Source organism: Stegastes partitus, unplaced genomic scaffold (genome assembly GCF_000690725.1).
Source record: "Stegastes partitus isolate 25-593 unplaced genomic scaffold, Stegastes_partitus-1.0.2 Scaffold9, whole genome shotgun sequence".
Lineage (NCBI taxonomy): Eukaryota > Metazoa > Chordata > Actinopteri > Pomacentridae > Stegastes > Stegastes partitus.
In genome coordinates, this window is record NW_007577740.1 from 502,982 (window position 1) to 519,168 (window position 16,187).

The 16,187-nt window shown below is 40.0% G+C and overlaps 1 protein-coding gene across 1 annotated transcript in view; it reads left to right on the forward strand.

The window, feature by feature from the left end:
* LOC103359253 (disks large-associated protein 2-like) overlaps positions 1-16,187 on the forward strand; it is a 110,345-nt gene that overhangs the window by 62,375 nt on the left and 31,783 nt on the right. The window contains exons 3-4 of the mRNA XM_008284498.1: positions 2,022-3,175; positions 14,201-14,418. Of these exons, the coding sequence (XP_008282720.1) occupies positions 2,022-3,175; positions 14,201-14,418 (1,372 nt within the window). The remainder of the gene's footprint in view (positions 1-2,021; positions 3,176-14,200; positions 14,419-16,187) is intronic.

The following is a 16,187-nucleotide window of genomic DNA, read 5'->3' on the forward strand; positions in this document are numbered from 1 at the left end:
GCAGGGAATCTTGGTCTCAAAGTAGCATCCACAGAAATACTAGCTTGCCAACGTTTTGTGACGCAGCATTGCATTGCACTTCAGCTGTTTTAATGTTGTGGCTGCTAGTTGCCGTTTATGGTCTCCATTTTTTTTTTTACAGGTAACACAGTCAGAAATGGCGCAATAGTAATATTGTGGGGAGGGGAATGAATGGAAGGGAAGTGCATTAATGACTGTTTGAATTTTAACATACTTTCTCCTCTAATTTCTATGTGTTGAGTATCATTAATGTTGGGCATGCTGTAATAAACTTTGAGCTTAATATGCACATTTCATTTCAAAATTGTACAGTACGAACATAAAAGAGAAAAACTCATGGGGGCCTGAGCAACATTCATGAAACATCTTCCAGAGACTGGCAGAGCAAAAGGATTTAGGAGATTATGCTGAACTCTTTAACCCCACATACAGAGGCTTCCAAATTTTCTCATCTAAAAGTCTCTTTGAAGTCAAGAAAAATTTGTTACTCTTTGTGATCACCGCCCAGAGATCTGCACATCTCTTCCAAAATAATTAGGCATACAGCTAATAACAACTGGTTCTCCACTGCAGGGCTTGAGAAATTATACTTTTACCATAGATTCTGGAGAAGTAAGTTCAATTTGTTGAGAAAATCAGCTCTACTACTTACAAGATTGCTATGAGATGGGTTTAGGACACTGATCTTTTTTTCTTCTTCTACAAACAAGTATTATATTAGATGAAATGAAGCAAACTGGGCCTTTACTTTTAAAGAGTAACCTAATAATCATGGCTGATCTAATACAGGCAATTTGGCACAGAGTTTGTGAGCTACAAGTAAGACTCAGATATTCTTTAGTTTTCTTTTTGTTTTGCTGCCAGGAAAGTCCTGAGTTGATCATGTAAGTCATTAGGTAAAAGCATTTTGATGGCATCTTATTTCTGAAGTCTGGCATTGGCAATATTTGACTGAAAAAGAATGTTAAGCAAAATTCATCCAGTCTCCATCATCAGTGTTGCGGTTTTTTGGAGCAGTATGTCAGTCCTCAAGTATTACTTGAAATAGCTAAAGTGTACTGATGTGCCATCATCATCTATTTCATTATTCTTTGATCATTTTCATTTTTTCACGTTTTTATTATTTAAATAATTTACACTATGATAATCAACCAATATGCTCAGATTATTACTATTTGTTGTTCATGCTTTGGGCAAAGCAAACAATTATCTACAGTTTTTTATTTTTTATTTTTGTTCTCTGTCAGTATTTTTTCTTCTAGTTTTCTCTTTATTGGCCCAGAAAACAATGAAACTCTTCTACAGACATTGACCCTGATGGAAAATAATAAAATAAGTTTTGTGCAAAAAAGTATTCTAATATATTACTGAAGTGATGACAGCTTGAAGGAGATAATCAGCAATCTATGAGAAATTATACATCTGAAGTAAATTCCCTTTCACTGAGTTACAATACCTCCAAGCTGCTTTGTTTGTCACTTGTTGTTTCAGGTGAGATGGGAGCTGACACAAAGTGTGATTGAGGACAGGGTAGCCCTTATTTCTGACATCATTTGGGAGGTTATCAACATAGTTTAACTTCATACCGCTGTGTTTATTCCTAGTTCGAAACCATTATACTTTCATGAATACTGTTAACAGCGTCACCATGGTCAGTCCTTTGCAAGAGTGTTCATTCATATTACATGTCTCTTGTCATATTGTGTTTGAAACAGCATAATCTGGGAAGAGGAAATCTTTACATACATGTACATGAACATAAAATGTCTGTGTACCTGAGAAAGTTAGACTTATTGTATTAAAGAATGTCAGATGAATGCAAAGAGTATCCCCTGAGAGGAATTATCTGTCATTTTGCTACTCATAAGGAGACCCGCAACAGCAATTTCAGCTTACTGGGATTTGAACTGGAAAGAGTAACTCTTCAAGGTTGTTCACAGCATTTCTTTCTCCCTTTCACCATATCTAATGTATTTCTCTTTTTCCCTTCTCTGAAACAGACCAGAAGTATTCATCTTGGTCCCGCTCTCGAAAGTTCAATGAAGGCAGACGCCTCCCTCCAGCCAGGAACATGAAGGGCTTATCGGGCAGCCGTTCCCAACACCAGATTCCTTTACCCCATGGCTTGGACTATGACCCCCACGTCCATGACCTCCACACTCACCATGGCTCAGAATCCCGCCACTCGTCCTACCTGCTCAGCCCCACAGAGAGCTGCCCCATGGACTTCCACCACCGCTACTCACCCCGCAGCTCCATCCACTCTGACTGCATGATGATGTCCCCTGTCATGATGCCTCCAGCTGCTGCATCGGACCACATCTCCAGCAGCACCTTCCCAAGAATGCACTATAGCTCCCAGTATTATGACTCAGCCACACGGGACGACTGCGCTGCCATCACAGCTTCTGCCACCTCCCCAGCTGTTGCTGCTGCTGCAGCTGCAGCAGCTGCATCCTCCCACCACGCCGGCACCAAGAGCAACCGCCTTCCTGCTAACCTACTGGACCAGTTTGAGAAACAGCTGCCACTACACCGCGATGGCTTCCACACGCTACAGTACCAGCGCACGTCCACCACTACTGAGCAACGCAGTGAGAGTCCTGGCCGTATCAGACACCTTGTTCATTCTGTTCAGAAGCTTTTCACAAAGTCCCACTCCCTGGAGGGATCATCCAAGATGAATGGCACAAAAGGTGATATTGTAGGAGGTGGAGGAGGAGGGGGTTATTATCATCATGGTCACCACTCCACCAAACACGGTAGCAAGAGGAGCAAGAGCAAAGAACGCAAGCACCGCTCTGGTGGCTGGTGGAGCTCAGACGACAACCTTGATAGTGACAGCACCTACCGCACACCCAGTGTCATGTCACGGCACCATGGGGAACATGTCAGCCACTGCTACCCAGATTCCATGCACAGCCACCACTTTGGAGACCTGTCACTCAAGACCTCTAAGAGTAACAATGATGTCAAGTGTTCAGCCTGTGAGAGCATGGCCATGGCACCTGAGGGCAAATTCATGAAGAGGAGCTCCTGGTCGACACTAACAGTCAGCCAGGCAAAGGAGGCTTATCGGAAGTCATCGCTTAATTTAGAGAAACCCATGATGCACATGGATCACAAACCTTCGCGGACATGCCACTACCTGCAGGTGCGTTGAACTTTTCTAAATATATGTATTAAATATATATATATCAGCAATTTGACTCACTTACTTGTCAGTGCAACCATAACAGAAATGGTGCTCGTCTCTGCCCAAAATCAAAATATGCAATCTTCTTCCAAGCTGTGTATTGGAATTTGCCATTGTTAAATATCCAACTGTTTCAAAAAGCCTAACCAATAACGAATATTTTATGGATGAAGTTTATTGATAGATTGCAAGGTCAGTAATAGTTTAGAGACCCTGAGCCTCTCCTATCGGAAGATGAAACAAATAATAATTGAGATCAATATTGACGTAATCCCTATAGAGGCCCCTATGAATTAAATGCAGTGATTGATGTATTGATTAGGAATCCTTGCAGGGACGTATTTGGATTCTACCTTTGTTTCCGTTTCTCCCCTGAGAGCAATTACAGTGTCCAGTGTGTAAAGTCAATATATTTAACCAGGTTTCCCTTTTGTGTGGTCACCTCAGGGAGCTATTGTCTATTAAGATGCAGAGCTTTATGGAGTGAATCAATGTTGTGGTGGAAAGCACTGAGAATATGCACTGAGCTAAACTGCAATGTAGGGAGCACAAGAATCCGGTATCTTAACAAGAAACATATGCTGTTGAGCTGGAGCTGTTAAGGAGGTGGTTCACTGGAATAGCAGGCTGTACAGGCTGAATCAGAAGTCTGCTGTTTGCTATGACAATTTGCATAACCAACATCAGTTGTTTAACTCAAACTCTTTTGTCATTTTTTTTTTTAATTTCCCTTTTTAAAATGGTGTAAATAAAAAAACATAAACAATTAAAACAGCTTAAAGTTAATTTAAAGTATTGCCATTGTCCAGACCAACTCTGCCGTGGTGAGGAGGAGACACTGAAAGACACCATTGCACCACTGCGATACCTGGGCCTTTGTATGATTTCTTTTCAAGCAGCAAAGACAGTACATAACACTGAAACTTAGGCCTCTGCGTATATAGATACTAGTAACTTTATGGCTGAATACAGTAAGTTAATCACCCCTGTCAGAATACACTCCGCAGCTACATGCTGGTAATCTTACTTCTAACACACTTGAGTTGTTCACTTTCCACAACCAACATCATACAAAGATTACCCCCAAAAGCCCCTTTCCTTAAAGGGAAAGGCTTGGTCTGTAACAAAATTGTCACTACACTATACCATAGTTTTTAATATCTCCTATAATTTAACCACAGATACAGCACATGTCACATGAATAAACAAATGAGCAGCACAATAGAACACAAAGAGACATGAAATGAATGAATGAATGAAAAATACTTTATTCATCCCAGAAGGGAAATTCAATTTCAAAAAACATGTCATTGTTCATAGGTTTAGGCCTCTGTCTTTGCTATCTGACTGACACATTAAGAGAGTGAACTACAGTAGAACTGCCACAGGTACTGGTTCCCTGAAACACATTCAAAGAGAAGTGTCAGGACTCTTTGCAATCTTTTATTCAATTTCTTTTATATTTGAATCGTTACCGTTTATAAAACGATCTCATCCACAGTATGTGTGCAGCAACAGAATATAAGCTGAAAGTCCTGCTTCAAATAACTTAACATAAAGGTGACTTAAGATCTTCAAATGACGGGAACATGGTGGCATAGATTTCAGTGCCTTCTGAAATGTGAATTACACTTATAAATGGGGCATCATTAGGCCTTAATAACAGATTACTGGACTAGCTGTCTTGAGAGCACTTCTCTTGGGAACAGTTGGCCTGGACTTACCTCTCAGTCCATTATGAAATGGTCGACTGTAATGTGGATGAGAAAAGCTGAAGTGATTTGCCATTTTGTTAAGCTTGCTCCTCCTCCCCTTGAAGATGATGTATGCCTTCTGCTAGCATTGCATTCATCTTACCCGAGCTCATTTTCTCGTTGGGCCTGTTAGAGCTTACATCTCACACAGTCACCAAAAATGCAAAAAATGTTTCACAACAATATCCAATTTAGTAAAATTGAAAATTGAGTTATATGCATGCACTGCAATCAACAATTACTGTCTGACCTGAGTTTTCCTAACGACAATGAATTTGTAAAGTGCTGCACTCAAGTGAACCCAGAAATAGCTCTCTTGAGTTTTGGATGCGTCCCTGCCCATGCTTTGAGAGGAAGAAGATGTTGAATCTTTGCCCAGTACGTGCACTTTGATGCTATGTGAGGAGCCCAATTACACACAGACTCACAAACTGCAGTTGTTTGTGTGTAGTGGGGAGCCTCTGTCAATAGACAGGCTCTTTCACTGGCATTTGACAAGCTTGAGTGTCAGCAGGCAGAGACCCTGCAGCTGCCACATGGGCACACGGAGCGAATCCACAGTAAGAGCTTCAGTGAGTGGAAAAAGTGAGTTGGGATCTGTACAGGCATCATGGTCAATGTTCTGTGCCCTCATCAGGTTTTTATCTATTTGATGTTTCGGTCTTTAGCTCTATACATTTATTTGTGAAGAGGACAGGTCATCGTTGGGAAAGCTGTTGACATGTTGTTGCTGTTCTTCTAAGCCGACATGGATATAATAATAAAAAAAAAACTCAGTGTAGCTGTGAAAATCTGAAAGACAGTCTTAAAGGGATAGCTGGGTTTCTTTGAAGTGGGGTCGTATGAGGTACTTATCAATATTCAGTGTATCACCTCCAGAAGATCACAGCTGGCACACCTCCAGTTTGGAGAAGCAGGCAGGAGGACCAGTATAGAAGCTACGCAGTGAACTACTGCAGATGTGGTCAGTTAGTATTCCAATGATTGATTGTTATTTGTATTATTGTTTGACTGTGGTGTTTCAACATGTAAGACTTCTCCGTGCTCGAAGCTGACTGTGACGTACTGTACACTGTAAGAAAAGAAGCACCTTCACATTTACTTAATAACTTCAAGGCAACAGATTACAAGCAAGTAAATAAAAATGATATGAGGCTCTTTCAAGGTATCCATTTGATATATGTAGTTTCAAGAGAGTACAAATAGGAATTAACAACTAAAGAACGAATTTAAGTTGATATGAAAAGTAGAAATTTCAAAATGTGTAAATAGGAGCTATTCATTAAATTTAAATGAATTCTACAAGTCAATAATAAATAGTTGAGTTTTACCCATAGTGGTCAGTGTGTTAATCTGTACCTGCTATATCCTGTGGGACAGGACCAATATATGGATTTTTTTAAAATTTAATGTTTACTTAAATAATGACCACAGAATTACATTGTATATATTTTATGTAAATGCCTACAGAATTATTTGTTACAGTGCAGAAAATACATTGACTATAGATAAGTACCTCATATAACCCCACTTTAAAGAAACTCAACTATCCCTTAAAGATATCAAGAGATGGAGAAATTAGTTGTCCAGGAACAAAGCTGTCTTTCACATCACATTTACAAACAGGAAATTGTTCTGGCATGTCTTGTGTTTTTTTTTTTTTCTTCACGCAGTTCAGTTTCACATCTGCTACATGGTGCTATGGAATCACTTTCTGCATTGAGAAAATGTTTTATCCCAAGGTTATTTTTGTTATTTTTTGTCAGCATCGTAGTAACTAATGATGGTGTAAAGCAGCCTGTCTGCCTCAGAGGTTCAGCTGAACAGGTTCTTTCAGGTATAGCATCAAATGAGCACAGAAATAAGGTAATGCTAATGAGTGAGCACACAGCTTCCATGAGTGAAGGCTGTCTGTTGAAGCACAACCCCACACAATTCATGGTTGCACAGTAGGATAATAAAGATACTTTTACATGATTGCTGTCTTTAAGGCTGATTAATTTAGCTTCTAGACAATAGTTTCATTTTGTTCTACTCATGTGGAAGAAGATGAATGTATGCATGATCGTTCTACTAGTAGGTCTTTTTTTTCACATTGCCTTCCTAAGTTATCCAGAGTTGAAAGTACTCCTGTTCTTTAAAGCAGATGACACACAAAGATGCCTACTTTAGCAAAATAAACTGTTATTAATTTTCCCGCTTGCTGTTGCAAATGATTGAAATGTGGTGTCACATACTGAGACAGGAGTCAAGCTGCTCCAAACAAGTCCATTTGTTTTATACTCAAAGGAGAGTTCTAGTAGAATATGGTCTAAATTCTTCAGAACTTGTTTTATCTTTACTTCAAAAGCAGTTGGGAAAAGCATCTACACTAGATTAATGATGATGAAACCCAGTGGGTGCTATTATTAGTGTCTCTAATTCCTTCTGCTTTTTTCCTGTTTGCTACCTCCCATAGTGGAGAAAAACATTCACCTAAGTACCTTATGCTGTCTAGTATTTCACCTGTCTGCCCTGCTGAAGAGGGTGTCAAGTCAAATCAGAGAGGATTTGGGTGTTAAAGAAAAGACTGGGAGGGAGACAGTTGGCCAGTAAGAACAGAAAACACAGTGTGATTGAGAAAGCATTACTGTACCTCTAGTTGAACAAAGAGGTATGAGCCACTCTGCTCTCTCTGAGAATAGCTCAGCAGTTGTGGCAGAGAAACAGCCAAGCTGTATGATTGGGGAAAGTGAGACACTGGCACAACATTAAGGACAGTCCTGTGCCTGAGGCTGTTGTTTCAAGCGCTAAGACTGCCCTGTCCATTGGGACAACTGCTCCAGCTACACCACATACTGACACAGTGTTGTACTTTCTACATGCCTGATCAATATGCTTTCAGAGCATTTAGTGTGTGACCACTGCCATCATAAATCTTTATCTTCAGAGGGAGAAAACGAATGTGTTTCTGTAGGGAACACTGATACATATCCCAGTGAAACTTTGCTAAAGTGAATTGTAGTTCATGTAAACAGTGTTGGTTTTGAAAACTATTGAGGCTAATTGCTGTTTCGGAGTCAAACTGGATGTACTCTATGTTAATTACTGTTGCATTAAATGTAATTAAAACCCATTGGTTTTAAGTACACAAGCATGTTGACTTTATGTAGACATTGCAGCAATACACACAGTGTATAGTAAGTAGAACATAATCACTTAATCACGATGTTAATCCAGATGCTGTTGCTTAGAATAGTCCGTCTCTATAGCTATTAGAATATAAACACTTAAACCTATTTATGCTGCATAATGTCATGACTGATCACATTTGAATGTTGATTATTTCTAGTTTTTTTTATCACCTCTTCCTAAGAATTGATTTTCAGGTATAGTATGTCAGAAACTTATGCTGTGCTCATTGGCTGTCCAGGCCTCCAGACTAACTTTTTGACCTCGGAGCACTGTGCTCCTAACCCAAAAAAGTTAGGAGCACCAGCAAAAATCTAGACGCACCACTATAGAAAGTTGGGAGCACAAGCAAAACTCTTGGCCATACCAAGTAAAACTCCTATTAATCAATGTTAACAACCTGGAATAAAGTATTTAAATAGATTTTAAAAGAAAAAGCCTACATTGATAGGTGCAAAACAATTGGCAATGTGTGGTATATAACTTTAGTTGGTTTTGGAGAAGAAAGACGAATCACGAACTATGGACAATCAGTTCATATATTAAATGTGTTTGAATCATGTTATTGGTGACATACAGACAGCAGCATGCTGTCACTGCAGGCAGCCAGTGGAGGTAGTGAGGGATTGCGCAATCCAAGTGAGGCTCAGCTCGCTGCTGCCTCACTGGCTTCTCATCCAAGCATTTGAATGGAAAATTGAGAAAATTCAGAATTTAAAAATCATCAAAACTGACAAGGCTACATGAAAAAATAAATACTTTATAGTACAAATCACTGGATAAACATAACCATTTAAATTATTTTGTCATTACATATTTTTTTCTTTCTGTGATGTCTCTGCCTCACCTGCCTCCCCTGACCGCATGTCACTGGTTACAACCACAGACTTCTTGACAGCCATCATGACTCATGACGCATCCGCATCTCTGCAGATGGTCCTCCTCTGGAGGACACTTGCAGTTAGGAATTGGTTCCGAAACTTAAATGAACTTTAAAAGGAAAGGTTCGGCTGGGGGCTCATCATCCGTGTCCGAGCTTTTGACATCGTTATCAGGTTCCACATTGCTCTTGTGCTCCACATCCGTATCAGGCGTGGGCTCCGGTTGATCAGGGGTTTCTTGGCTGTTCGGTGGCTCAGGGCGCTCTTGCTCTCTTAATACAAAAGGCTGAGAAGCCTTCAAAAAATACTCAGCAATAGAGCGCTTCATCTTGTCTGAGAAAGATCACAGGGTCGCAGAAACTTCTAGCCAATCATACACACGCCTACCAACCGTGCTTGTTGTTTGTCTTTGTCAATTTGCTCCTTGATTTGCTGACTACGGTTAGCTGATCGTTTAGCAAGTTGATTCGCGAATCGTGATCAGTTGACTCACAGGCTGCATTACGGTCCGTACGTTCACGTGCTTCAGTCAGCGATGCTCATTTTTCTGTTGCCGCACCGTGCGACCGTAATTTCAAATATAGTCGCACCCTCGAAATTCCGGACACATATGCGATCATTCCAGGCGCAGTCACGAGACTTGCTGTCAGTAAAAGCTCATTTAAGAGGTTGTGTGTTTTTATATTGGCAGTATTTCCACACCATTCATGACAGTTTGTGGGTTTGAGTCTCAAGAGTATGATAGACAGCCTTTGCTGTACAAACATAAAACATACTCAGACTGAAAAATTATGTTAATTTTTTTCTAAAAAAATAAATAAATAAAAATCCTTGAATTTAGTATACTCACATTTTTATGTGGGGAGTGCAAGGAAAACTTAATTTTGGTAAGAATTTAGACCAAACACTACCATGCAATTAAATTATAGTTTGCATGATTGTGTTTGTGTTGTTCATGCAAACACTTGTTTATAACGCAAACTGGCAATTTAATCTGACATTTCTCTAGCTATTAGCCTGGCCTTCAATTAATTTGATTTTGGTTACTGAGGCCACTTTGGCTGATAGTGGGCTTAGCACTATTAAATGGCAACATCATGTTATGTGGCTTATACACCTTATATCTAGCAATGGAAGATGAGAGCAGGAAATATGAAACATATCCTCCCCTTTGACTGGTCTCAGGCTGTCACTGTCACCAAGTAAGACAAAGAAGTGGTGCCTGAAGATATAGAAGAGCTGTGACTGGTGGGATAGGGTCTCATGATGACACAGCTGACATATTCATGAGACCAGGGGAAACAAATTTACGAGTGTCAGTTCGGTTACCATAGTGTTGTGGTAAGTTATGGAGAGTAGAGGGTTCCTGAAAAAAACTGTAAAAAATATAGAGCCATATGTTCAGGGCAGCATGGTGGACAGAGTTATGAGCCACTTCATAAAGTCCCAGGAGGAGGAGGCAACCAGATCGTTTGTGTTTCTGTGACTTCACTTGGCTGGGAGTCAGCAGTAGTCAGAAGCCAGGATAAAATGTATACATACAACAGTGTCCTGGTTTCTATATTACTGTGATCCAGCTAACACATTTGAGCTTCTCAAAACAGAGATAAGGATTGCAAGGTAGCTTGGTGGTAGCACTGTTGCCTCGCAGCTAGAAGGTTGTCGGTTTGAGTCCCGGTGAGGACACCCAAGATCTTTCTGTGTGGAGTTTGCATGTTCTCCACCGTGCAGCGTGGGTTCTCTTCAGGTTCTCCGGCTTTCTCCCACAGTCCAAAAACATGTTGCGGGTAATTGGTGATTCTAAATTGTCCGTAGGTGTGAATGTGAGTGTGCTTGGTTGTCTGTCTCTAAGTGTAGCCCTGTGACAGACTGCCGACCTGTTCAGGGTGTCCCCTGCCTTCACCCTAAGTCAGATGGGATAGGCTCTAGCCCCCCTGCAAACCTAGTGAAGATGAAGCATGTGTATAGATAATGGATGAATGGATGGCAAACAGAGATAAGGCCTAATCCAGGTTTCATCCATTCATCCATTATATACCGCTTAATCCTCACTAGGGTCGCAAGGGGGCCGGAGGTGACTTAGGGTGAAGGCAGGGGACACCCTGGACAGGTCGCCTGTGATAGACTATCAAAGGGCTTCACTTAGAGACAGACAACCAAGCACACACAATTTCGGATCACCAATTGTTCTCAACATGTTTTTGGACTGTGTGGGAGGAAGCCAGAGAACCCGGAGAGAACCCACGCTGCACGGGGAGAACATGCAAACTCTACGTGAACTGGTGACCTTCTTGCTGCGAGGCAACAGTGCTAACCAACCACCTTGCAGCCCTTATCCAGGTTTCAGAAAATAGGATATGACGTTTACATGTAACAACAGAAATGTGGGATTACAAATAGGGTACTCGAGACCATCTAAATGCAGGCAATGGATCCATTAGGGCAGCGGTCTCTAACCTTTTTTGCACCATGGAGCGGTTTGAAGGAAGACAATTTTCTACAAACCGGTCATCACACACATAACAAATAATAATCATTTTTTCCTATTAAAAAGGTTTTTTCTGTCTCAGCATCAAGTCTCTCCCTGTTTTTAAAGAAGCTCTCCAGAGACATTTCTTTTGTATTCATTTTGGCATCAGTCAGACTGATGGGCATGAACCCTGACATTCAAGTGCAGGAAACAAGAACAGACGGAAGTGACGGCAGTCAGTCTAGTCATTTTTCAAGATCAAAACCCAACAGACTTCGCTGGAAATAAAATAAAAAAATATAATGTTGTTTCTGTTTTTATTCTTTCTGTGTGGCCTGGTACCAAATGAGCCATTGCCCAGTACTGGTCCGCGGCCCGAGTGGTTGGGGACTGTTGCATTAGGGGAATCCAGCAGACAGGAGGTGTTGGTGGTTTCTAAAAATATTTGGTTTGAAAAAAGAAAATGTGCAGTCCACTGAAGTGAATGCAATTTTCTTAAAACAACTTTTAAAAGTATGTTTTCTTCTGAGATGCACCTAAACTATTTACAACTTGCCGTTCGGTTTCAGTTTATAACCCACAGCAGTATCAGTCTACTTCTATGTGTGTGCTAAATCCACAGTGCTCAACCATTTCTCTCACCAGATTCACCTTTACCTTCACTTCTCCACACACTCCCAGCCAATGTCAGACTAAAAACAGTGGTTAGTGAGTTATTTAATAAGCCCTGGCTAGCTTGAATCATTTTCATGTGAAAATATGCACATTGTAACTTAAATCTACAAGTCTTTCCCTTAAGAGGCTGTGAGTTTATCTCATTAGTTTGATTTGTGCCACTGCTTTCATTTACAACATAAACACAATGTTTAGCCTTGGATCCAATACTTTTTTTCTTCCTTTTTGCTATCAGAAATGATGATATGCCTGTGAGACACATACAGTAGAAATCTTTCAGGAGAATTTTTTTTCCCCCCTATACCAGTGGGCCAATCATAATGCATTTCAGGTGTCATTGTCATTAAAAAACCCTTACAGCTTGAATGTTGACATTTGAAACACATATTACAGTAAAGTCAGATTTCCTTTCAGTGGAAAGAAGCCTCATAATTATGCCTTTAGTTTTTACGTCTTGACAAAAAAAATGACCTTTTGATTCAGGCAACTTTCACGCATTTTGTCGTTAAACACAGTTGCAATATTTACCTGTTCCTGGGCTTCCATTTCCTTTAAACTCTGTACTGCGCTGCCTTTTCACCATACAGCTTTTTTTGTCAATTCATATCTTTTAATGTTTAAATTGTCATTTATATGGTACTATCATGTTAATATATGAGCATTTGACAGATTGTGCACCTTATTACCCTTCATCTGCCACCTTCTTTGTACATTTCAGCTACTGACGAAGGTCTGTCAAATTACTGTGAAAAGTCACAATACGATTTGAATACTGCTTTGTTAAAAAACATACCTTACTTTGGAGTAAAATGTTCCCTTCGGTTACGTCAATAGTATAATTTACTCTTCATTAATATATTGCAAAATAGCATAGTTTAGTATATTTTTATGAAAAGAATGGAAATACAACCTTAAAATGTGTCTTTGAAGACTGAAGAAATATCACCAGTCAGTGTGAATGCCATAGAAACTGTAAAAACACTTTTGTGCCTTCTTTTCTGTGACATGGACTCTCCCACCCCCCACCAATTACTAGAAGACTTGATAAAATGTATTTTCATGAATGACAGCCCTCCCTATTAGTGAGCCTTACAACCAAGACAGTGTTCCTCCTTTCTGCTTGCTCTAATGCTCACCACACTGCTCCTGGATTGGCCTATAATACTGATCTGCATTCCACCTCCCTCCTCCTCCTTCACCTCCTCCTGGCTGATTATATTTTAAAACAGCTTATCTGATTATATTCATTTTAATCAAAATATTGTTAATCTCAGACTCTGCTGTGGGGATTTTAATTGGAGGCAGCATCTATGTTCTGCTGGTCATATTGTGCCAGAATATCACCAGAGCAGAGCCATTGGCAAACTTTAACATATGTAATTCTGAAATCAGTGTTAAATGTGATGCAGGTGTCCTGCCTGAACTGGTGCATATGTAATACTGAGTTTATATAAACAAACTCATTTAACACGTTTTAAATGTCCACTGTGTTTTGTGTACTTACTGTAAGACTCTCTGCTGCACCACTGGAGAATGTCAGGAATACAGGAAAACTGTACTGCTTTATTGCACACTTTTTGAAGCAAAGTTCCATAGCTATATTAAAGCAGTTAATGTTTTTTACTTCAAGAATGATATATGGGTAGAGTAAGGTCAGGCACTGAGATGGTTTAATTTGAAAGCAGGCTCAGAGGGGAATTAAACAGAGGTGGAGTCTGAGACCAGGGATGTAAATCAGCTTAATTTTCTGTTAGAGTAAAAACCAACCAGAACTTATCCGGCTGTGTGTTTGATACACTTCTCACACTCATTTGGCTAATTGGGTCCCATTGTACTTGTAAATAATATCTCATTTACACAAGCCTGTACAAACCTGATATTTCTTCTCTGAGCACAGCATCCTCATATAATGCATTGTTTAACAAGCCACCACAGATAACTGCTCATGTAAACAAAGAATTGATCGATTAATACAACCTTATGGTTATAAATGTGAATGTGGTATTTAATGCAGGGATGTTATCTCCCTCAGGTGCCCCAGGATGAGTGGAGTGGATACCCAGGTGATAAAGATGAGGAGATCCCATGTCGACGGATGCGAAGCAGTAGCTATGTCAAAGCTATGGGCGAGGTGGATGATGAGAGCGGGGACTCTGACGCCAGTCCTAAGACCTCTCCACAGAAGGCCATTCGGCCGGATGCTCTTGTCCTCAAATCAGCCATGCAGAGACATCATTTAGACTCCCACAGGTAGGCCTTTCCACCTCACTCATAAAGTGCTTCGATCTGAAAGTGCTAACTATTACTTACTTAGGTTTTAATGCAGTGTGGCTCTCATCAAGTCTGAGGACACAAGACTTAGACTTTTGGCTAGATGCACATAAGGTTGTGTTCATACTACGAAAGGTAAGAGAAACATGGGGCTTCCATTGATGTTTCTGAAAGACTGTGACTTTCTACACTTTTTACGATATATAGCAGCTAGATAGAGATTGGGCTGTACCACTATGTCAGTGATTATCCTGAGGTGTGCAGAGCACAGTAGGTGGACATATAGCACAGGATTTTGGGAGAAATTAGGACTACTGTGTTTGAGTTCCACTAATGGAAAGCATGTACAAATCAAAGCTCCTTCAAAGTCCAGCAGCGACTTTCTACTCAGCGTAATTCAGTGATGAATTCTAAATGTGTGAAAGACCGAGAATCTCCTCAAATAGCCTCTCCTCATAGGAAGCACTTGTTTAAGGTGACGTTTGTTTTCCTGGTACATGTGCATGTGTGTGGTCCACAAGGTCACAAACTTTGGCCTCTAGGTGGATGTCTGCAGACAGGTCTGCACAGACTCTCGTAGACTGGGTTGATAATGAAAGTTACTCCACACATATTCTTGCAGACACAGATGTGAAAAGCACAAACATGAATTGGCCTGAAATTACAACAATAGTGGCAAATGATATATAGACTATAGGTCAGTACAAATGGTTTGGGTTAAGCTTCACAATGTCACACAGTGTCAGAGCTGTCATGCAGAGTACTGGTGCAAATGCTGACTTTCTCACACATCTGAAAAGTCTGAAATTCCACTGCAACATCAGCGTTTTCTTTGATCAGCACATTTAATTATAATACGTAGTGACAGAACATCTCAGCGCTGCATTAACCTTTTTTTTATTTTTTATTTTTTAGCAGCATTGTATAACAAATGTACACACTTTCCTTTAACAATAATAACTTTGGGGAATAACAATAACCAGAATGTGAATTTGAGAGAAGTAAACCATTTTTGTTCAAAATCAACAGGCGAGATACATTCTGCTGGACGTGTCACTAAAACTAAATCTTTGTGTTGAAAATATATTTTGTCTTTTTATGTAGGTTTTCAGCAAGAAAGAAACAGCAAGAAACAGCTAAATTGTTTTTTTGCATAAATCTGAACCTTGCAGTCAATAGTTGTAATTCACAGCCTCAGCCTTTTTGTTTTAAAGTGCTGTTTAACTGTGACTCACTGCTTTATCTACATGCCATCCAGGTAAAAATATAGTTTGCTGATGCTCTTCTTTGTTTATCTGTCACTGACAGTTAAAAGAATTTTAATATTTTTTGGTAATTCCAAGGAAAATTGCTGCAGTTTTTGTTCACGTGTATAATATGATTCTACGGTTGCCTGGATAACTGTATTAACTGTAATTACTTGTTCACTTACTTTTATAATGTCAATATTAACTTTCTCTTGAGCATTGTTGGTTAAGTATTTAGAAAATACTGTCATCAGCTCAGGTATAGCAGTGCTGTGGTGAGCTATGTAGAACCATGTTGGTTTGGGTTGGGACCCTTCTGGTGAGCAAGTTCAATATTTTTGCAGTACCTCACACAAACACTCTGCTTCACACTGTTGGCAAGTCTTTCATAGTTATACAGTGTCAGATCTGAGAGAGCAGACTTGAATGTTGAAACACTGGTAGATGAAGAACGATCCATTCAAGTTACTGGCTGTTTTGTTAAGTTATACTCCATGATGA